At 40.1% G+C, this 25398-nt stretch overlaps 2 protein-coding genes across 2 annotated transcripts; one reads left to right on the top strand and one right to left on the bottom strand.

Annotated features, from left to right (window-relative positions):
• The first annotated feature begins 1141 nt into the window (after positions 1-1141).
• On the top strand, positions 1142-9963 carry LOC139468556 (serine-rich adhesin for platelets-like). The gene has a single exon (XM_071250609.1). It carries the CDS (start codon positions 1445-1447, stop codon positions 4715-4717), a length of 3273 nt encoding a protein of 1090 aa, XP_071106710.1. The 5' UTR covers positions 1142-1444; the 3' UTR covers positions 4718-9963.
• Positions 9964-12253: 2290 nt separating this feature from the next.
• Positions 12254-25383, bottom strand: LOC139468557 (N-acetyltransferase 9-like protein). Its single transcript, XM_071250610.1, has 7 exons — positions 25165-25383; positions 23936-24045; positions 23374-23448; positions 22756-22836; positions 21205-21264; positions 16940-17034; positions 12254-15210 (listed from the first exon to the last, which is right to left on the bottom strand). Exons 1-7 carry the CDS (start codon positions 25239-25241, stop codon positions 15088-15090), a joined length of 621 nt encoding a protein of 206 aa, XP_071106711.1. The 5' UTR covers positions 25242-25383; the 3' UTR covers positions 12254-15087.
• Positions 25384-25398: the final 15 nt, after the last annotated feature.

The following is a 25398-nucleotide window of genomic DNA, read 5'->3' as shown; positions in this document are numbered from 1 at the left end:
CATACTGTTTACAATACTCAAATCTACAAATTCCGGTATTTCCCAATCAGTAGTGAGAATTTAAGCACGAGCGTTGTAAACACAGTATGACAGGAACATGAATATAATGTTCTATTTATTACCGAAGAGGATGTCAACATATTTTAGTGTTTACCTATAAGGACAGCAAGTCGCAACATCAGTGGAACCACAATTTGTCGAATGATGTCAACAATTTTCAGCTATGGCGTCATTTCTTGTGTGATGTCATTCCGACCTCACATCACAATAAGATTTGATTGACATCAACAATGCCGTATGGATGACGGAAACAAAACACTGTTGTCTCATGACATATGACCCTAGGGCACATATGATTTTTATGAGCCAAGATATGTGGTGAAGCACGCAAGTTAATCCTGTTATTACACTAAATGCTACCTTGCCATACTCAGATAATGGCTAATTTTTTAAAGAAAGTTGTCTTTTATAAGATGAGATGTCTTACAGTTGTTCATGTGATAAGAGAGAAAACTACGAATGTTTCTTTCGTATCCGAAAACCCATAACACAAGGATACCTTTTTTTCCAAGATTCCATTCAATTTTGTTTACATTAATTTTGTCGAAATCGTGTATGAACTGATCGGCTAATCATACCAATTAACTGACCATGATCTCGCCTTGAAACGAACATTAGTCGTCAGAGATACAAAGTCTTCGGTCTTCCTATCACTGGAATTTCGTTTCAGACATGATAGTGGCCATGACATTAAGAATTCTGAAAACTAAATCACCCATAGACAAGGAAGAAAATCCGAAAATGTGTAAACAGCTGATCGCTATTTCCGGCTTATTTCACGAGACAAATACACATGTAACCTTAATCTCTGCGTATGAAATATTGTTCGGCATACAGTACACAAATACCACTGAATGTGTAAATCATCATGTCTAGTGATGTTTTATCGTAAATTTCGTGTTTTCATTGACCAAATTTGTAAACGGCAAAACAAGCACACAAACGACTATAATTGCCGCCGGTCATGACCCTTGACTTGACTACTTCCGGTGATGTTAGGAACACCGTTTTTGATTGGTCGTATTTCTCCCATTTTGTCCAATTAGATAAGTCGTCTTTTACTGGTATGGCACCTCGGAAGTCTACCTGTGCAGGTGCTCTTCGAAGTTATTTCGTTTTAAAATTGACAATCTCTGACCAAGGCCATAAAATTCAGGCTTCAGGGTCGAATTAGGTTGGATGGCTACACATGGAAGAACCTTGCGGAGGCAGGACAGTTTCCATTTTTGGTGGCGAGAGGTAAAGAAGCGTCTAGTTCAACAGAAGTCTGATCCGATTTGTTGACATAAGAGATAGGATGGTGCGAGGTACCCAAGGTGCCCAGAGTTGGAATCTCCAACCAAAGAAAAACTGTTTATATCAAAAGTAATGCTGAAAATCGAATATGTCCAGGCTCCATGTACGCCTTCAGATTCAGTTCCCTTATGTCAAAGTTCTTATTTTGGGGATTGTGATATCACTCCTCGGATTGGGTGAAGTGGTCATTGGTGTTTTAGCTTTCACCCATAAAATATGGGGACATTATCTTGGAACAGGATTATGGTGTGGAGTGGTTATCTTCGTGTCTGGAATATGCGCAATAAGTGCTTCCCAGATAAGGGCACCCTTAAGTGCAAAGATATACTTTGCTACAGCAATCGTTGGAGTGATTGTGTCGTTTGTGATGGTTATTCTTTCGTCGGGTGGACTTGATTATGACAGCAACTTTTATCATTTTGGAAGTTTTAGACCGGAAACACAACTCAAGAAGCATAATTCTACTATCATGGTCCATGGTTTGGCACTAGGATTCAGTATTTTTAGTTTTCTTGCAAACATCATATCTGTTATCATCTGCTTGAAGTATGTCATATTTGACAAGAAGATCAAGTATACAACTGAGAGAACATCCAGAAAGGCACCAAATTCACTTCAAAGAAACGTTTTACGAGGAGGTGCAACAGATGCTAGATCCAGCACAAGCAGTAGGGCACCACTGGCAGAACGATCTTCACGTAGAAGTCATTCCCGAAGAGAAAGTGACCATGGAAGCAGACGTGAGGCAGAGGAGTTTCTACCAGGTGGATCCCGATCTGATTCATCACGACGAAACAAAGAGAGAAGACATCGTAGTCAAAGAGGAGAAGAACGAAGACACAGAGGAGAGCATGATACTCCTCGTGATAACTCTAGAAGGAATGAACGATCACGAAATCAGAGAAATGAAATACCAGTTCCAGTTCAAGTTGAAAGGATGACTATATATGATGGTGTGACAGAAGCTGATGTTGTTCATAATGATCTGTTACCTACAGACTTTGATGAAGAGGAATTACCACCATATGAAGAAGCTATCCGGGACACCTATGTGCAAGTTTCTGATATCAATAATCAAGTTCTTTCTATCAATGCTCACAATGACTCAATGAGAGCCAACATGGGAGACCAGGTAGTTACATGTGATATTGATGAGGATAAGATTTATCAGAATGTCAACTGCAGTGATGATGAGAATGAAATTCATCAAAGTGCACCTGTTATTGAACCTGAAGTAACTGTTCATACTGGATCAACTAGAGAAAGGAGCACACCACTCATGGAAGGGAATAATATTAATTTCAACACATCAACAGTTGCTCCAAGAAACAAATCTAGTACTCAAGTGAAATATTTCCAAGAGCAAAATCAGAAGAAGGATAATGATGAAATTGAGCTTTATGTCAATCAGAGTGTTATCCCTAAGCAAAATAAAGGGAGTGGGAGGCCTAGAGGTGAAAGAGATGCGTCCAACATTCGAACCCATCACAAAGCATCCTCATTCTCTTCCTCCGGTCTCTGTGATCAGGTTAGTGACAATGGTCCTCATGCCAGAAGATGCATATCAGCTGGCCATTCTAGCTCCCTACCTCCTGGTATCCCTCCCCCAAAACCACCTAGATTCTACTCCGATCTTCAGGATATTTTGGACAGTTCAAGATCGGACTCGAGTCTAGAAAGAAGTGGTCTTCGAGGAGTCACTAGTGATAAAACTTACATGAATGTTGATGATGTTAATACATACTCACATCGCAATATTTCACCCAAACTGAATGGACCAAAACTTAACATGATGAAGGATTTGGATTCTGGTCGAAATAAAAACTCTCGTTATAAGGCGGATTATATTCAGCTTCAAATTCGACAGGAACCAGAAGGAAGTAGTGGTCTTGGTGGCAAGGAAGGGTTTACATCTGCTGCAGCAACGTCCAAAATGGGAGGCAGGTTTGAAGGAGTTCTTGCTCATTCCTCTCCTAGACAATCACCTGTAACCAGAAATGTGAAATCTTTTACTAGTAATCTCCCTACTGAGAAAGTAAGGTCCAGTGAACCACCAAAGAACCTTGGCATAATGTCCGCATTGGAGATGAAAGGAAAGACCGTGTCAGATTCAAATACTCAAATTGCAAGCACTGCTACAAAGCAGAGGTCAAGTGGTGATTCTGCTGAAGGAAAAGAATCACCAGCTAGTCCATCCTCGCTGAACAGTGTAGACATGTCTGGATTCTCTCCGGTCAGGTTCGCTTCACCAACGTCGGCGTTTAAACCGTATAAACGTGGGGACTCGGCTACAAGCTCAGGGGTAACCTCTCCCACATCAGACACTGATTTGATGGACTCCCCTTCAAGGATGCCCGAAGTATCAGCCACCTTGCCTCATACATCCAGCAACAAAGCTGTACAAAGACAGTCATCTTGGAAGGACTTCATGCTCCCATCTCCTCACAACAAATCGGATCAAAATCATTCATCAAGCACAAGTACAGACACAAAGAAAACCTCAGCTCTCGCACAACCAATGAAACACAGCAGTCCAACGCCCATGTCTATGAACACATTCCCCAGAGAAGCTCAGCCCACCCTTAGAATTTCTCCCTTGTCCTTAGTGAGGAATATTGGCTCCACGGGAACAAGCACGGCCATGAGCACTACTGCTGCCAGAGAAGCTGTAACTGCTAGTGCGTTTCCAAGTGTGTTTTCAAGTGGTAAGGGTAATATTGTTATGCCAACATCATCAGCCTCAAATCCGAGGAACGTGTCAACCTCATCATCCAGTGTGACATCCGGATCTTCCAATCCAAATATGGGTCGGAACAGTGGTTCCAGTCTGAATCCTTCGCACAGCAGTCCATGGTCTGCTCGAGATGCCTCCAGCAGCAGCAGCAGTCTGTTCCGACCTTCCAGTAGCTACACTACTGCCGACAGAAACAATACAATGCCTCATAGTTTTTTGCGTCCAAGTATTAGTGCAGTTGCACCAAACATTAGCAATGGCAACTCTAATGTGCATCCAAGTGAAAGACCTCACAGAGCCCACGGCCATGGTGGTTCTAGGGTTGATGCTGGTGGGTACTCGGGGGCGATGCCGCGAGTTCAACATCCTGGGCCTTCTGGGGCCCGGGCACCAACTTCAACTGTCTCTTTCAACAGGGGTCAAGGCCCTTCACAGGGACAGGGTCGTACACAGGGCCAAGGTCGCTTAGATGCGGCTCCCAATCATGCTGTCATTCAGGGCCAAGCGGCATTGGTACAACTGCCACCTCAGGTACAAGCCAATCCACAACAGGGACCACCTCAACAACAGCCACCCCAACAGCAGCAGCAACAGCAGGGAAAACCTCTGTTTTCTATCATTCTGTGAGAAAAAATTGGATAAAATAAGGAAATATGTGTCACATTGTGTGAAGGGATTGTGTCTCATTCATCAAAGTGTTCAACATGTTCAGGATTGTGAAATCTTTATAGTGTGTCATGACATCAAATTATGCTGCAAATAGGACCATTAGACTTCTATTTATGAATTGTAGCGCAGTAGTGACCACGTCCAGCATAGCACAGGCTTTGTTCTTCAGCAGACATGGATAATATTTGTGTTACTGTCATCATGATTATTATAGCACAGTGGTTGTGACTTAAACACTGCTTTGAAAACAATATAAACTTTCTAGAATATATTAGAAGTATGAAACGGTTTGTCCTGAATAGAATAATTGATTATTTTTACGTACATATTAATGTTAAAATCTGGCTGTCACTAGTGCATTGAGTATCATGCAGTGGCAATAAAGACAAATTTCATTTTTGTAGCTGAACTAATGTTTGAAGCATAGCCATTTTAATTTGCAATATACAGAGTGACAAGCTTCAAAAAGAGCATTTATTAGTTTTGTGCTTGCCAGTATGTGACGGTGCTTTGTGCTAGAATGGCAGCTGAGTTTTCAATCATGTCGTGTATCTGGGTACTATCATACATTATACATGATTCAACTTGCAGAACTCAAACTTTGGATGACTCGCCTTCATGTGGTCCATGTGTGACGCTGTGCGTGTCAAATCACTCAATATTCAGTCATGTTGACTTTACAATTACCCTTGATGATGTTAATCATGTTCAAATATTACCATGATTATGATGAGGATAATTAAACAAAATTTGTCATCTTGCTGGTATTACCGCATTCGATGTAATAAGCGCCCACTGCGGTATTTGCTAATATTTTGGCTGGTGAACAATCCCAATTAACACCCCTTCAGATTGATCAATGTCCACAAGACTTATTTATTTGTGTATAATAAGCACAGACTTTTCTTTTGTAGCATTTCAGGCTGTCAGCATAAACCACAATATTAACGATCTTTCAACTCTGTTTTTTTTTTCTCACCAAAATTATGTTCTATTATCATGATTATGAGCCCCCTATTTCTAATTTTGAGAGCACCCTGGGCGCTTGTTACGTGGTATACGGTAAACATGTACACAAAGTGGGCATGTGAAACATTTGTAAGCACAAATCAGTGCGTGAAAGTGTCACCATTGTGGTTTAATCTCACAACGTGTATGTGTATATACCTGGTAGATAGGACAGATGTTGTGGTTTGCAAGCTTGTCATTTTTGTTGTGAGCAACTGGTCTGACATTATTATGGGCGACACAGCATTACATGGGTTACGATCACATCGATTTCAAAATTAGGGTCAGTTCATTGCCATAGACAGTAATACATTGTCCATGTTGTTGTGGTGTGTGGTTTTTTCAAAAACTGAACTTCAGGGTAAATCTTATTTGTCATATTTTTTATAATGTGTCAATAAACTGTTAGGGTTCGCATGTTTCGAACAAGGAATACAATCAACAAATTTGTATTTCTAGCAATGGGAATTGTTTCCATGGTTTCTGTGCGCCAATTCTTCATGTTTTTAGAAATCTTTGTCCTTTTCACAAACTGTTTTATTTTTGAAGGAAACTAATGAAATATCTCAATGTTGTCTTCAGCAGTTTGGACTCTTTATGTTACTGCCATCGTGACAAAATTAATCAAATAATATGAATTTAGGGAATGGTATTGGAGGTTAAAAGTTCATCGCAATAATTTACGATGCACAAGGCCGTATACAAATATGTGTAACAATATATGTGTATTGTATTATTCCAAATTTTTAATTTAGAAACAATTTGAAACACTATTGTATGAATTGTAGTCCATAAATGGAACAAACAAGATGCTGATACAACATAAATTTTACTCATTCATGGATGCATGCTCCAATTAAGCCCAATTATTAGATCAGAGAAACAATTCCATGTGTAAACATGGTAAATGTTCAGATATTGGACAATGTTGGATGTGGAGTTCAATTCATTTTCTCACTTGTATAAAGTATCCTCGCAGGAAGCACATTGGTCCAAAACATATTTTTTGATGAGATTACATACAGATATATGCAATGAAGTTAAATATTATTGATATGGGGTGTAGATTTGTATTGAGTATGGGAATCCCAAGGTCACCGTCATCAATCTTAGAAGATTCAGTCAATCTCATCAGACTTTCAATCTGTTCAATATCCAATACTTTGTGATGAAACTTTTATCATTTCACATAGTTGAGGCCAGACAACATCTTTATTATTTTATCATGTTTAACTGCTATATTTTGCCAAATTAATCTATTTTCTGTTTGATTGAAATTGTTTTTTTTGTTTCAAACAACCTTTTGGTTCTATTATTGCTGAAACATTATTTCAAATGTTTTTCTATATCAACATGGCCAACATTTAAAACATTTAGTGGTTTCCAGGGCCCGTTCCCAAAAGCAATTTTAGCGCTAAGACAATCATAACCCCCATACTTTTATGGCAGTTGAAGCCCTAAAATTGCATTGTGAAACAGGTCCTTGACTCTTAACAGAAATACCCCAAAAATAAGTAAAACAAGAAATAAATTTAGCCTGGCCTCTTGACTGAATCATTAAATTTCATGGTTGTATCTGTACCATCAGTCATGGTTCATACACCCTGATTGTTGCTGCTCACAGAGACCTATGCAGATTTTAGGTTTAAGAAATAGTTCTCAGGTACTGCCTGTTGCACCAACACACTGCCTTTTCACGAAAGCAGTTAATTCTGATTTAATAAAACTACTGCTTCCTACCCTGGTTACACCCCCCCCATTTCACATCCTACTTCACAAGAGGCTACCAGCCAGACATTCTTTTCAAAGACATTACAGGGAAAAACTCGTTTAGATTTTTTATGCCATATGTATTGTTCAGTTGCTAGAGAATGCTGTAACCATGACAACCTTGATGGTCACAAGTGAAACCACTAACATTGCTAAAATGTGCTAACAATATTTTCTGCAAATTATCATATGTCTTTGTCTATTGTTATTTATGTGAATGCAGTATTTTTGTTGGTTTATATGCAAAAGATAATGTATGAGTACCATAATCAACGTAATTAGCACCCTTCACTTAATAACAACCCTATACGAAAGTGCATCTGCCTGGAGAGTGGGAGGTCAGTGGTTGATCCTCTGGTTGTGTCATACCTAGGGACGTTAAAAGATGGCACTTGTTTGTTCCCTGCCTGGTGCTCAGGATTATAATATATTTATACATCCTGTCAATTCTGTCATCCATATTCAAAAGAGAGTACCATTGAAGGAGTTTTTGCGGTGTTTATTTGTTCAAATCAGAGTTTCAGAAGCAATGTAATAACATAAAGTCAAATGGTTTTGGAAATGTCGAGAACCCAGACATCCTTCAATCAGCTTGGTGGTCAAAGTCTACTCCGGGTTCACCTCCCTGAACCTTCTGTGAAGGCGTCCTAAGCTGTAGAAGCAGAGCGGTATGATCTGGAGTACAAAAACTTATTTTCATGAGAGTGAGGACATTTGTTTGCCAATTATGAGAGAAATTAACATGCTTAACATATGAGTACAACATCCTAATATTTACCCAATTCTGGATAATGTCCTCCCAAAGGACTCATTTGACCTCAAATTTGTTAGAACCCCCAGGGTGCTGATTATGTAGATTACGGTACTCTTTATCAAGTAGTCAGGTAATAAAACTGGTTGCACTAACTTGCCGCAAACACCTTAACATCAACAATGTGTTGATAGTTTTTTAGATTCTTGCAATACTAATATAATTATACATGCATGTGGCTTTGAACATGATGAATGTAAACTACATGTCCTCCACTGATCTGACTTTAACCTGATGTGGAAGTTAAGATTTTCTTAGGAAACCGTGCTCAAATTGAAATGCTTCGTTTAAAAGTTGGAGAAATATATTATCATAACATGATAGATATAGGTGTCGGTCAGACAACAATAACAATATAATTTATATCACATTGTTTGTTAACGTTTCTAGAGCATGCATTAATGTCGCGCCTACATGGGTTTCAGCAGTTTAACAGGTTGACTGTGCCATACTATGGGCATGGCATTTACTACCAGTGATAGAAGAGCAGTTCATCATACTGGTAAATCATTCATAGTGCTTATTACAGGATTGTGTCTCATGGTGTTCTGTGGTCGGTAAGTAATAAAGAACTTGGTTTCACCTCTAAGACATGTGGAGGTTAGTTAGAAGAATATGTTCTTGCAGGTTTTCGGTTATAGAACTGATATACCTTGTACTGACATTAGACAGGTTGGTGCACAACTTAGGGCTGCGTTGTTGTTTTCATCGGTTCAACAAAGACGTTCAAATGATTCATTTATAACTTTGGTGCTTTTATGACACATCATTCTTCATCTCTGAAAACTTAATTTTGGGAGTGATTCAATGTATAATGTTTGCATATGACATTTAAGATCTTCCTGTTTCTTAATTGTAATCGCTTTATGGTGCATGATCAGATTTCCCAGATTTTGTATTGTGTAAAACTGCCATGTTTGTTACTCTTCTGATAGGAATTTGTTTGCACTGTTTACCTTTGAGGAGAATCGAAGTATTTTGTGTAGACAAACGATGTCTCCATTAGGATATCGAAAATATATTAGGTCAGAGAATAAAGAATGGGATATATTTGTTCAAAAATACCCACGGTTTTAAATGCTGTAATCAAATTCCACTATTGGCCTGTGGGAATTTACCCTAGAAAAACCTCCTCAATGAGAGGTCAGTTGGTCTTTTGAACACATTTGTTGATGTTGATCTGATCCTGCACATTTAGATTAGTGTTTTATTTTAGGTATTTTAAGGCTTTTGAAAGTCTGGCTAGAAGCAAGGTACAGCTTGCCTTCCTGTGTTATAATGTGTCTCATTGGTGCTTACAGCATTGTACAGAGTTACCTGTTTTCCTGATTAGTACACTGATCAGTATTTGCTGCTTGTTATAAAGGTCCTGTGTTGAAGCAGGCAGTGCTCCTTCAGTAATCTCGGATGTCCGCAATCATGTGAAGTAGGACGGGCATTCAGTGGCCATGTCAGTGTCAGTATTTTGACTGAAATTGCTTTATGTCCTAAATCATACCCCAAAAGAAGTAAACTTACACTTGTGAATGCCTCCATGAGAATCTATTTCCTTGTTCTGTATCATTAACCTTGCTTATACAACTGTATTATATTTTAAACTTGTTGCTTTACAAAAATATATACCACTGCAAAAGATATATCATATTTTAATGAAATTTTGGTCTTAAAATTTTACTGATGTTTTCAAAGTGTAAATATCATTTTTGAGCAAGTATTCCCCTTGCCTATGGACACAGTGCCAGGAGATACATTAAGCCAATACATTGGTATATTGATGCAATATCGAGAGATCTCGTTTGATGAAAGGCAGTTAGCTTGGCAGGTATGTAATCTAGACCTTTGTTCATTTTCTCGGCAGTATCTGCAAAGTGAAGGTTGTCTTCACACATTACTTTTCAGAGATGATATTTAGTCTATCAATTTATTTTCTCATTTTGGGTGAGCCTTCCCTAATGTGCTGCAGTAAAAATAAAATAAAAACAAAATTGAGTGTTTGATATGCCTTTTAAAAATATATTTGCTTATTTTGTTAGAACTTTCAATATTTTTCAAAAAAAGAACTTCAAATTACCTTTACAACATTTTTTTTTTTTTCCCCTCCTGCCTCTTGACATACAGGGTTTTGTCCAAGAACATCTGCAAAATAGATACAAATTGGACATATTCTGTAAGAGAACTTGCGAGGAAGACTCAGACACTGGAAGGTGATGGGGAATGTCTCGGCCCAAAGCTGCTAATTATGTCATGTATAAATCAGTTATCTAGCAACGTGTCATTAACCAGTTCAAATCATAACCTTTCCATGATGCCTGTCCATACTTGTAGAAACGATTGATTTTGCTCAAAACAATACGAAGGAAGTTGATGCGTTTTATCAGGTCACATATCGGCTATGTCATCTTCCTGGGGCAAGGGAGGTAACTCACTATAAAGTCCAGTTTCCACCCATGCCGAACTAAGCTGGAATTATGTAGGTACATTTTGGCTGGAATAATGAGTCTATGCATAATCGTGTAACGAAATCGATATCTGGTTCGTAAACTGATAACTGCTGTGCAGATTTTGGTCTGTTGCAGGAATTGCAAAGCATGTGTACTGCCAGCTCAGTGTCAACAGATATTTCCAAATCTTTTCATGTTTTTATTCAAGGTCCTCAAGTGATTTCCTGTACTTTGCGAAGACACGTTTTATCACAATATATATTTTGATTATTGATCAGATTGTCTCTACTTGGCGCCACCGTCTTGTTTGACGCAAATGCAAGTGATATAATCTGATTGGTCAATAGGAGGGACATAGAAGGGACGTAACTCGTCATAACCACTGGTGGCGCAACAATCAAACCTAGAAATTCCAGCCTAGTTCGGCAAGGGTGTAAAGTGGACTTTTACAGTCAATTGACTCTCTTGCCTCGGGAGGATGAAGCTGTTTGTATGATAACCCTTATTTATCTCGTCAGCTGTCTTGTACATACCTGTCTGTGTATCTCACCTGTACATACCTGTCAGTGAAACGTCACCTGTACATACCTATCAGTGTCTCACCTGTACATACCTATCAGTGTCTCACCTGTACATACCTGTCAGTGTATCACCTGATGCTGACTGTTGCGCTGCATGGTCTGGGTGTATATTTCACCAGTTCTCATAATGTTTGTGTTCACGTTGCCATGGCAGTATGTTATTTAATATAATTATTTACTACTACCAGTTTTAACAGGTATCTAGGTATTATGCTGTGAAAAATGAAAAATTTAGTCTGAATAATTATCAGACATGACTGTCATTATGGTTACTATGTAATTACACGAGGCAAATACCTTGGAGTGTCAGGCCTAAGTTCGTTAAGTTCCTAAATGCAATGAAATAATGTATTTATTATTTATATGCAAAGTGACATTTTTAACAATATTCAGAATATTATTAGATTATTCATGATTTCAAATAATGTTCAGAATATACCTTTGTGGACATGGTAGAGATAAAATAAGACAACATATGACATTGTTTGGGAAAAGTGTGTATGATGTGACGACATACAACATGCTGGCTTTATTCAGCTTTACACACTATCAGATCAATGTTTTCAAAGTCTCAATGGATTGATACCCATTTTCTATCCCTTAAATGAATCATATCATTATTACTAAGAGGCTGTTATAACTTCCCCCTAATATGAGTTGCATCCCTTGGCCAAGGCAGGATTTACTGAAAGCGAGTTCTTCTCCCAGAATCACCTTGATTATGGTCCTTGGTTTTCTGGCACCGTACCATGCTGGTGTGTTTAACGAACGTGAAATACATCTATGGCCACGTCTCTTTGGGCTGGTATCCCTGGAGAAGATAATATCCCTGACATAAATGAAATATGTCGCAAGAAGGCATTTACCAAACTGCTCCAAATAGAAAGGAAACAACAGCTGATAAGAATGTCACAGTTTATTCAGAAATAGGTCCCATGTATTCTGTAACCAAACATGTGTTGAACATGAAATTAGCAATACAAACATGTCAGTCGGCAACATTCTGGCGAGACACTGATAGAATGTGATTAATCTGAATGTAGAAATATGAATGCTTGACCCTGTCCCATATTCATATATCAGGAATTATAATTTATTACCAAACAGTGCAATACACACAGTAGTATAGCGCAGAGAATACGAATTTATAGATAGTTACTTATGACTGTATATGGCTTGCAATCATTCAGTGCAGAGATTGAAAAATCATCAATGTGTCAAGTGCAGCACTAGCTGTTTGGAAGATTGTTGGTCTTTAACCAGATCCCAATTATTTAACTGTATTTACAAGTTATCATGGCCGACAGTCTTCCAAAACATCTTATATCTTATCTCCGTCGTGCTTTAGTCAGCTCACAAGGACTTGTAACATGATTTACTGAAACAAAAGTCATTTACACTTTAGGACTGTTCAAGTGTGGGAGTTCCAATATTCTCAACGCTACGATGACAAGATGACCTTGTGCAAATGGGCCTTAACTGAATTGGCAATCTCATCAAAATCAGATCTTATTTCTCGCTACTGCTAAACAAAAATCTGAGGACATCCCATTATGTGTCACGTCAGAATGACCTTTCGCAAATTTTGACCGACCAATGAAATGACTGACAAGAAATCGACATTAGCCAATAAGAAGGCAGCTTTCTTGAGCTTTACGACACTAGTTTCAAACTGGCGACTACGCTTCGAAACATATTTTGACGTATTGTCGATTAAAAAAATTAAAACTGATAAGAACACTCTGGAATGGCTTACAGATGGCCTAGATTGTATGGATATAATCATAAAACCTGTAACTGTCGTTCGGAATACCCCGTGTTTAATATTTCGTGGTTGCATAATTAGAAAACAGATTCCGACTTTTACTTTCATGATCTGGTAAACGACGCTGATGTGGGATGTCCTCAGATCTTTGTTTAGCGGTAGCGAGAAATAAGATCTGATTTTAATGAGATTGCTGAATTGGCAGAAAGGAATCACATACCAGGAGCATCATACTTTGTGATTTTTCAACCAGTGCAAAACCTTAAAATACTCCTTTAATGTGTGATGTCAGTTTTCTATTTGTTAACAAATACTATGGAAGACCAGAAAGCATGTACAGGTGGAAATGAAACACACTGCAGATACTTTCATTATCCCAGACATTCTCCGAAATTAATCATAGTATGCAAGAACTGCCACATGTGTTGTGTCTTTCTATGGATGCTGCCAAATCACACATTGTAAAATGTTTGATGTAGTGCAATTAATGGCAGACTGTAAGCTTGTCACTTTTCATTGTGAACATTGTTTTTAAGTTGTGCGTTCTTAATGTACAGATTTAGCATATCAATTGTATACATTGATTTTTTTTACCATTCTTGTTACCATGGTTACCAGATTCTTGCTGTATTTATATCCTCTTAGATATTTTTGGAATGAGTTGAGCTGATTCACCATGTGGACAATTTGCATTTTTATTCGAAGAAAGTTTGCCTGTAGCACAATAAAAGTGTTGGGTCTCTCTATGTTTTCTTGTTTACATCACAACACCCAGATTCTTTCATGTTGGAATGTTAGACATGGACTCTTCTGAACCAACGATGCGGGGGTTGTGTTCGTGAGGGGTCCCACTGGATAACAAGGGGTGTGAGAGTGTAGTGGTAAACCTCCTTCACCAACAGCAGACACGGGACACCAGAAGGATTCATACCTTGTACCAATGTGGGGAATAGAACACAGGACTTTGGACAACTGACACGGCACATTTTAGGATTTCAGTTTTTGTTGCAGTTGTATGCTAAAATATGATAATGCTTTTCTACATTTTAATCAACTTTACCTAATTCACCATAGATCAGGAAATTTGATGTTGAGAAATATAGACCAGCTGCAAATGTTAGAGATTATATACATGTACTCTTTTAATAAGGTATTTTAATTTTCAAATCTCCAAATTTCTGAGGCCTACATTACAGTCAAGGCAATCATTGCGTGAAATGCACATAACATACTATCATGGGTGAGTCTATATTTCATCCTTAAGGCCTTTCTTTAAGAGTGCAAACATAGCCCTTTCCTCTACCATTGCCATTGTGAAAACCCCAACAGGTTTCTCGGTAAAGTATTCTGTGATTGTTGTGAGAATGTAGAATATAAGAACAAATAATACATGGAAAATAACCACAGCTGTCATAAGACATGGTTCATGTACACATGGGCACAGTACAGTTGACGACTGGAGTAGTCCATTCTTCTACAGGTAGGCCCATTTACCCACTTCTTGTTTTAGTAGTCATAATGGGAATAGTGAGTGAGTTGGGTTCAACGCCGCATTTAACAGTATTCAAGTTATATTGTGGCGTGTCAGCTTAATGTGGGAGGAAAGCCTGAAGTGATGCAGGTCTCAGACCTTTACTACTTCGGGTATGGTGCTGACAAACCTAGAAACATAACTGGGGTGAACTGGGTTTCGAACCCACAATCATAGGTTTCTGGCATGCCCAAGGGATGCAACTCTTCACAGTGAATTGTGGCGCCTTAGATGACTGGGACACCCGTGCCCCCTAATGGGACTAGTCATAATGGCAATTAACCTAGGTTTTACACGGCTTTTAAAGTCAAAGGAGACTTCACATACAGCAGCCATGAAAGAATTTGAGGCCAGACCAGACAACGCTTTAACCACTTGGCCACTCTACCACCCTGTCAGATGGGAGTGAGACTGACTCGGGTCAGCTGGGACCTGGTTTTGCCTGTAGTTTGTAGCCTGCAGTGCCGGTCTGGATCAAAGCTTTGGCCTGGTCATCAACAACCATCTCAAGGGTGACTTCTTTAAACATGTCACTCCGCGATACCTGGAAGGAACAATGTTACAGAATGTTGACACACTCATCAAATGTGTGACAGGAGGAGAGGTCTGTACACATCGCTCCACCCTCAAATACAACTGTTTAATAAACCACTGGTCTCAATTTTGACTTTGACGGGCATAAGTGAGTATGGTTTTACACATCTGGGCCCCGTTCCTCAAAGTGATCTTAGTGCGGCGATGATCGTAAGTCTATGTTAAAGTATGGGACTTACGATCACCTTACTGCTAAGATCGCTTTGAGAAACGGGACCTCAAATACAACTGCTTAATAAACCACTGGTCTCAATTTTGACTTTGACGGGCATAAGTGAGTATGGTTTTACGCCGCTTTTTAGCAATTATCCAGCAATATCACGGACAGGGACACCAGGAATGGGCTTCACGCATTGTACCCATGTCGGCAATTGAACCCGGGTCTTCGGCATTACGGTGCGAATCCTTTAACCACTAGGCTACCTGACCGCCCCTAACGAGCATGAAGACTACAGGTAAACAACCCTACGTCCACACACACACACAGCTTTCTGTTCATATAATGGAATATGTTTGTTAGGCAAGAAATATGAACCTCGTCAATGTAAACAGGGAGACTGACATTGTACACATCCATGCACTGATGAACCTGGTACTTCATACAAGAAATGACATAAGCTATACTAGACAAACAGTTTTCCTTAATAGTCAACAGAAACGTCAGAAAAGGGTCTTGGTGATTTTTTTTCACCTTTGGTGTCGTGTGCAAGGAGGAAATGTGCCGAATTAACCCTGAAATTAGATCGGTCGTCAAAATAAAATTTAACCCCAAAAAATTATTGTTCTAAAGCTATCACTAACTAAAGCCAGTAGGCAAAATATAAAAATAAATAAAGTCTGGAAGTAGAACAGGAGAACAATGTTACCAGTTATCACAGACATTCTGACTTCATCATTCACATCATGTGTTTCGAAAATGGGCATACCGTATTTGCCGTAATAAACCCCCAGGGCGCTCTCAAAATTAGAAATAAGGGGTTCTTATTAGAATATAATTTTGGTGAGATAAAAAACAGAGTTGAAAGATTGTAAATTTTGTGGTTTATGCTGACAGCCTGAAATGATATAAAAGAAGAATATGTGCGTATTATACACGATAGACATATTTTCAAGAATTTAATGGCCCATAATTAAGGGTGCTTATCATACATGAATAAATAAATCTTGTATACATTGATCCAGCAGAAGGGGTGCTAATTGGGATTGTTCACTAGCCAATATATTAGTAAATATCGCCGTGGGCGCTTATTAGAGCGGGGCGCTTATTACGTCGAATACGGTGTGCCCAGTGACAGATATTAACAGACTCGGCGAGACTATAATATGACTGCCCTAATGGTTTTCATTTAATTTCATACATCTGCAATTGAGGACAGAGTGGTAAAGAACATGTAATCATGGTAATACGAATACTGGTACAATGCCTTAATAATAATACTAGTAGTCAATACTGTTGATATACCATATACAATAAATAGAGAGAGAGAGTAAGTATGGTTTTCTGCTGCTTTTAGCAATATTCCAGCAATATCACCGCGGGACACCAGAAAAGGGCTTCACACATTGTACCCATGTCGGAATCAAACCTGTGTCTTCGGTGTGATGAGCGAACGCTTTAACCACTAGGCTACCCCACAACCCCTTACAATAAATAGAGGCAGAGCAATAACATGACTTACCTCCACAAAGCCTAACTTGTTGAACATTGCAAGACTTGGAGCGTTAGAGAAGCCAATTTTGGCTGTTATTTTAGTCAATCCCAGAGCTTCGACGCCTATAGTAAGCAAAAGGTCCAAGAATTAGCATATACATATATCATTGATAAAAATTAAAAGCATCAGACTCAAATAGTATAGTATCTACAATCTCCAACTTAAACTGAATAGCCCAATAACGAAAATGGCTCAAAATGAACATGGGTTTTGTAAAGTCTTTTACAGGCATTTTGTTTTTGTGAAGGTAGATAATTCCTCACAAACACCCCCATTACCAAGACATTTGAAGAGATTTGTAAATCAAATATGCACTAGGGACTGACTTCAATATTTAGCGTTATGGAGTTATAAATGTAAAAACCAGAGCGCATACTGACTTCATCTGTGTAGCCAAGCGGATACACGCAAAGAGTGCACCCCAGTTTTTCAGTTCAATTTTAAGGAAATTCTTACAAATATGTCAACAATAACTTCCCAGACTGCTTACTGATGAACACAAACATAACTTAGACAACGATACAAAACTATTGACATCATTTAGCACAATAATACACCACAAGCCCCGCCCATTGTATCATCAGCCAATCAGGAAACAGTAGTCTATTAGTAGGGCTGAACGGCTCGTCGACACAGACATGTACCCCAGGTATGTTGCTGTGTACAGATATGTACCCCAGGTATGTTGCTGTGTACAGATATGTACCCAGGTATGTTGCTGTGTACAGATGTGTACCTCAGGTATGTTGCTGTGTACAGATATGTACCCCAGGTATGTTGCTGTGTACAGATATGTACCCAGGTATGTTGCTGTGTACAGATATGTACCCCAGGTATGTTGCTGTGTACAGATATGTACCCCAGGTATGTTGCTGTGTACAGATATGTACCCAGGTATGTTGCTGTGTACAGATATGTACCCCAGGTATGTTGCTGTGTACAGATATGTACCCCAGGTATGTTGCTGTGTACAGATATGTACCCAGGTATGTTGCTGTGTACAGATATGTACCCAGGTATGTTGCTGTGTACAGATATGTACCCCAGGTATGTTGCTGTGTACAGATATGTACCCCGGTATGTTGCTGTGTACAGATATGTACCCCGGTATGTTGCTGTGTACAGATATGTACCCCAGGTATGTTGCTGTGTACAGATATGTACCCCAGGTATGTTGCTGTGTACAGATATGTACCCAGGTATGTTGCTGTGTAAAGATATGTACCCCAGGTATGTTGCTGTGTACAGATATGTACCCCAGGTATGTTGCTGTGTACAGAAATGTACCCCAGGTATGTTGCTGTGTACAGATATGTACCCAGGTATGTTGCTGTGTACAGATATGTACCCCAGGTATGTTGCTGTGTACAGATATGTACCCCAGGTATGTTGCTGTGTACAGATATGTACCCCAGGTATGTTGCTGTGTACAGATATGTACCCCAGGTATGTTGCTGTGTACAGATATGTACCCCAGGTATGTTGCTGTGTACAGATATGTACCCCAGGTATGTTGCTGTGTACAGATATGTACCCCAGGTATGTTGCTGTGTACAGATATGTACCCCAGGTATGTTGCTGTGTACAGATATGTTGCTGTGTACAGATATGTACCCAGGTATGTTGCTGTGTACAGACATGTACCCCAGGTATGTCGCTGTGTACAGGTATGTACCTGTGTACAGGTATGTACCCCAGGTATGTTGCTGTGTACAGATATTTACCCCAGGTATGTTGCTGTGTACAGGTATGTACCTGTGTACAGGTATGTACCCCAGGTATGTTGCTGTGTACAGATATGTACCCCAGGTATGTTGCTGTGTACAGATATGTACCCCAGGTATGTTGCTTTGTACAGATATGTACCTCAGGTATGTTGCTGTGTACAGACATGTACCCCAGGTATGTTGCTGTGTACAGATATGTACCCAGGTATGTTGCTGTGTACAGATATGTACCCCAGGTATGTTGCTGTGTACAGATATGTACCCCAGGTATGTTGCTGTGTACAGATATGTACCCAGGTATGTTGCTGTGTACAGAAATGTACCCCAGGTATGTTGCTGTGTACAGGTATGTACCTGTGTACAGGTATGTACCCCAGGTATGTTGCTGTGTACAGAAATGTACCCCAGGTATGTTGCTGTGTACAGATATGTACCCAGGTATGTTGCTGTGTACAGATATGTACCCCACGTATGTTGCTGTGTACAGATATGTTGTTGTGTACAGATATGCACCCCAGGTATGTTGCTGTGTACAGATATGTACCCCAGGTATGTTGCTGTGTACAAATATGTACCCCAGGTATGTTGCTGTGTACAGATATGTACCCAGGTATGTTGCTGTGTACAGATATGTACCCAGGTATGTTGCTGTGTACAGGTATGTACCCCAGGTATGTTGCTGTGTACAGACATGTACCCCAGGTATGTTGCTGTGTACAGGTATGTACTCCAGGTATGTTGCTGTGTACAGATATGTACTCCAGGTATGTTGCTGTGTACAGATATGTACCCCAGGTATGTTGCTGTGTACAGATATGTACCCCAGGTATGTTGCTGTGTACAGACATGTACCCCAGGTATGTTGCTGTGTACAGGTATGTACTCCAGGTATGTTGCTGTGTACAGGCATGTACTCCAGGTATGTTGCTGTGTACAGATATGTACTCCAGGTATGTTGCTGTGTACAGGTATGTACCCCAGGTATGTTGCTGTGTACAGGTATGTACCCCAGGTATGTTGCTGTGTACAGGTATGTACCCCAGGTATGTTGTTGTGTACAGATATGTACTCCAGGTATGTTGCTGTGTACAGGTATGTCCCCCAGGTATGTTGCTGTGTACAGATATGTACCCAGGTATGTTGCTGTGTACAGATATGTACCCCAGGTATGTTGCTGTGTACAGATATGTACCCAGGTATGTTGCTGTGTACAGATATGTACCCAGGTATGTTGCTGTGTACAGGTATGTACCCCAGGTATGTTGCTGTGTACAGACATGTACCCCAGGTATGTTGCTGTGTACAGGTATGTACTCCAGGTATGTTGCTGTGTACAGATATGTACTCCAGGTATGTTGCTGTGTACAGATATGTACCCCAGGTATGTTGCTGTGTACAGATATGTACCCCAGGTATGTTGCTGTGTACAGACATGTACCCCAGGTATGTTGCTGTGTACAGGTATGTACCCCAGGTATGTTGCTGTGTACAGGTATGTACTCCAGGTATGTTGCTGTGTACAGATATGTACTCCAGGTATGTTGCTGTGTACAGGTATGTACCCCAGGTATGTTGCTGTGTACAGGTATGTACCCCAGGTATGTTGCTGTGTACAGGTATGTACCCCAGGTATGTTGCTGTGTACAGATATGTACTCCAGGTATGTTGCTGTGTACAGGTATGTCCCCCAGGTATGTTGCTGTGTACAGATATGTACCCCAGGTATGTTGCTGTGTACAGATATGTACCCCAGGTATGTTGCTGTGTACAGATATGTACCCAGGTATGTTGCTGTGTAAAGATATGTACCCCAGGTATGTTGCTGTGTACAGGTATGCACCCTGGGTATGTTGCTGTGGACAGATATGTACCCCAGGTATGTCGCTGTGGACAGATATGAACACTAGGATGTGTCCATTCCGTTGCAGGCCGCATTACGCAATGCTCGTAACCTTAACCGGTTCCTTGAACACTTACCTAAACAACACGTCCTGGATGCCAAACTGTGGTTCAAATCAACATGGCAGTACTTGTTGTATATTTTTCTCTCGGTATTTCCTTACCATAAATAGATCAGAGCTATCATACTGTTGTATGAGATGCATTCCTGTGTGCTACATAAAAAAAGAACAACGCCGTGACGTACGTACATTCCTCCCATATTCTACGATGCACAGCATTACCCAGCATGCCCTCATCATCAGGCGAATCAGAACTACAACATGAACCGGTTTGGGGCAGAGGAATATCGACTTGTCCGCCATTTAGGATACTGCGTACTCTTCTGTATTCTGATTTTGGCTAGGTTACATTTCTGTATACAGAAACGTACCTGGGGTACATATTTGTAGGACCCGTGCCGACAACAACCCCTTCAGTGAGAGTAGGTGTGGCCTGGTTTGCCAATCAAATGCCACATAATCACGTGGCAATTTATTTCTACGTGTACCGACTCTATACACTAATTGTGGGCTCTTTTGTAGAGTCCACCTGCTTTAAAGTTACCATATCTCATCATAGACAGGAGTGCTTCCTTCCCGAGCCCTCTCCCTCGCGCGGACGATTCTGAAAACAGACATCTTGTCTTAATGGCCTTGACAAAGAATGAGAACTTGACTCAGACACACACAGCATAGGATACTTTCAGCCACATAGAGCTACTTTGTATCAATAGTATACACGTTACACCATATCTCTGTTACGCCATATCTCCACGTTACACCATGTCTCCACGTTACAACCATATCTCCACGTTACACCATATCTCCACGTTACACCATATCTCCATGATACACCATATCTCCACGTTACACCATATCTCCACGTTACACCATATCTCCATGATACACCATATCTCCACGTTACACCATATCTCCACGTTACACCATATCTCCACGTTACACCATATCTCCACGTTACACCATATCTCCATGATACACCATATCTCCACGTTACACCATATCTCCATGATACACCATATCTCTGTTACACCATATCTGCACGTTACACCAGATCTCCACATTACACCATACCTCCATGTTACACCATATCTCCGTTACACCATATCTCCACATTACACCATATCTCCACGTTACACCATATCTCCACGTTACACCATATTTACATGTTACATCTCCACGTTACACCATATCTCCACGTTACACCATATTTCCATGTTACATCTCCACGTTACACCATATCTCCAAATTACGCCATATCTCCATGTTACGCCATCTCTCCACGTTACACCATATCTCCACGTTACACCATATCTCCAAATTACACCATATCTCCATGTTACACCATATCTCCACATTACGCCATATCTCCATGTTACACCATATCTCCATGTTACACCATATCTCCCTGTTACACCATATCTCCATGTTACACCATATCTCCACCTTATCTCCATGTTACACCATATCTCCACGTTACGCCATATCTCCGTTACACCATATCTCCGTTACACCATATCTCCATGTTACACCATATCTCCATGTTACACCATATCTCCACGTTACACCATATCTCCATGTTACACCATATCTCCACCTTATCTCCATGTTACACCATATCTTCACGTTACGCCATATCTCCACGTTACACCGTACCTCCACGTTACACCATACACTATATCTCCATGTTACACCATACACCATATCTCCATGTTACACCATATCTCCACGTTATACCAGACTTCTCGCCTACATAGCTATGGCAAACTTCTCCTATAGAACAAATCCTATTCAGAAGTAAAGACATCTACCCCAGTACATGTTACTGTACAAATACTACACATCATGTTCTTTAAACAATATTATCATTTATTTTTCCTGGATTTGTTAGCAAAATCTGCAATCTATAAACAAAACTGGCCTTGCTACCCGACTGGGACGTTTCTTTAACCAGAGGGTTGTCTGTTTAACCGAGGGTGTTTTTCGCTTGTCAAACAGTCAACAACAGTGATCTGTAGAACCCAGAACACACGTATTCACTCTTTGAAACATCTGTGAATCTTAGCAGAGATTGGGACTTGCCGCCATGTTGTTTTACCTGCTATCATGATCTCTATCTCTGCGACATGTTTCTCTCCTTGTTCGTTGAAGAACAGATTCACATCCCCAACCATCGCTTCTGAAACATTAGGAACACATTCCTAAAATAATAAGTGTCTCCAATCTAACCATAAGACTCATAGACCAAGGACTTGTGAAAAACATACTTTGTCCTTCATAATATGGATGTGTTCTCAGGCCAAGCCTACAGGTTAAGAACACTCAAGTACCGGTACTTTGTTTCATGAACTGACTTGTTATGTATATACTAGGGCTGGGACGAGTCCAAATTTACTACCCAGGTACCCAACCACCCCCACCCCACCCATTACCCAACCCTATCCGGGTACTCGCTGTAGGTCTCAAGGGATAGGTACAATATGTCTGATTGGGAATAGTTTGACCGTAGCTATGGAAAAATGTTTTTAGATACACATTTAAAATTATCTGATTATGCATACACTGAAGTTGTGTGGGTACCTGGGTCCTTCTCAGTACCCACCCGACCCGAGTTACCCGTCCCAGCCCTGTTATATACATGTACATTACCTATATTATTACCTATATTACCATATGCCTATAGGCCTATTGCATGGTTAATATAGATCATAAATACCTTTTTCTCTACCATACTGGGTGGGTTCACCAGATTTCTGGTACAAATCTGCATCCAAGATGATGAATGTACATTCTGAAACACATGATTGAGTGCTGTTAGTGAGTAGGAGTGAGTGAGTTTGATTTTACACTGCTTTTAGCAATATTCCAGCAATATCACGGCGGGGGACACCAGAAATGGGCTTCACACATTGTACCCATGTCGGGAATTGAACCCGAGTCTTCGGCGTGACGAGCGAACGCCTTAACGACTAGGCTACCCGACCACCCCTTGAGTGCTGTTAAGTTGTTTCACATGCAAAATTGAATGAAGAAAAAATCTTTCTGTTTGTATAATGAAGTGATGGCAAGTATAGAAACACATAATGAAATGTTTCCTGGCTACAAAAAAAAGACCATAGAAACAGCCACTATATTGTTGAAATAATAAATTGTGCAGAAAATTACTCAACCCACCCCACCCAAAAAACACCAACATAATAATTGCATATAATAATGATGCATTATGTTTAAAGCATGAAATACAGTTGAGCAGTTGTCAAGTATCTCGGTCCACTGACTGTCCAGGTCTTGGCGCCACGCCAACTGCATGGCATACTCTTCCTCCAGACTGAGGGGTTCCGATGCCGTCAACTCCTGAAGCTCTTCAGACTGCATCCATTTGTGATATCTGCAGGAAACATTTGGTCACAAACTAAACATTTCTTTCAGTTTTAAGAATTTGTCTTACAAAATGATGTTACAAGAGGTGGTCAATCACAATTAAACTTTGATATGATACCTGTCAGTGTGAGTGAGTGAGTATGGTTTTACACCGCTTTTAGCAATACACCAGAACTATCATGGCAGGGGACACCATAAATAGGCTTCACACATTGTACCCATGTCAGGAATCGAACCCGGGTTTCGGCATGACGAGCGACCGCTTTAACCACTAGGCAACCCGACCACCCCTCCTCTCAGTAAGAAGATCAGACAACACGTCCATTGGGAATCAGCCAATTAGTGTCGAGGCTTCTAAATTCTCGGTACGATTGAGATCAAGGTATTCACACCACCACATATGGCATCTTGAAAATGAAATAAAACAGCCATTTCCAAATGGCAGCTGAAGGAAATGAAGCTGAATAATCAAAAGCTGACATTTGATTGGTTCAAGAACCCTTGCAACCTTCTTTTACACTGGGTGGTAAAAGTTCACTCCAAGTTCACCTTCAATGGAAGAGTTGTCCTCTGTCTGGCAGACAGGTATTACATCGGAGTAAAAGATCTGGTATTTTAACGAGATAAGGTCAATCAGAATTGCAGTTTTATCATGAATAAGGACAACACCACATTACATTTACTTCACTCGTCTGATTCAGTTCAGTGGTAACCAGCTTCTCTAATGTCTCTCCAGACTGTCTAGATGTCCACTTTACAGTGTTAAAGCTTAGTATAAACTAGTATAAAACACCTGCCGCTTGAAAGTTCACAAATATGGAGTGACATGGATTAGCATCATTTCTAACAAAATGTGAGTCGAATCACTGGGTCAGGTTACTTCGCAATTTCACCACCAGCAAGGTTGACGAACCAAAGGGTATAAATTTGTATTTGAAACGACGACAACCAGAAATTTCCTTACTGGCTACTAAGTTAGCCTTGCAGACACGTTTCTACATATACGTTGTCAAGCATAATCGAACATGTGCGTTATCTGTTTTGAAACACAAGACACAGCCTTATAGGCTCCATTATTTCGGAGCTATATATCCGGATATTTAGGACCGTTCTTCAATTTACTTACTCTGGAACATGGTGTCTTTCGTAAGGAACTAACACAACTTTGCATCCAAACAAAAACGTGTTTTCATTGATTCTCATGTCTGAAATCGTAACAATTCTCTCCCTAATGACCAAAACGTGCCATCATTTCTTTTAGACACTGCTCTGATCTCCGATTTTACTGAGGAGACGTCGTTCTCCTCTCTCACTGTAAACAAACACACGTGAAAAGATTGGTCTAGGGGAGGTAACTCTA

This window comes from Haliotis cracherodii, unplaced genomic scaffold (assembly GCF_022045235.1).
Source record: "Haliotis cracherodii isolate W230 unplaced genomic scaffold, xgHalCrac1.p SCAF_2, whole genome shotgun sequence".
NCBI classification, from domain to species: domain Eukaryota; kingdom Metazoa; phylum Mollusca; class Gastropoda; order Lepetellida; family Haliotidae; genus Haliotis; species Haliotis cracherodii.
Note: the sequence above shows the minus strand (reverse complement) of the source record. Positions and strands in the feature narration are given on the sequence as shown.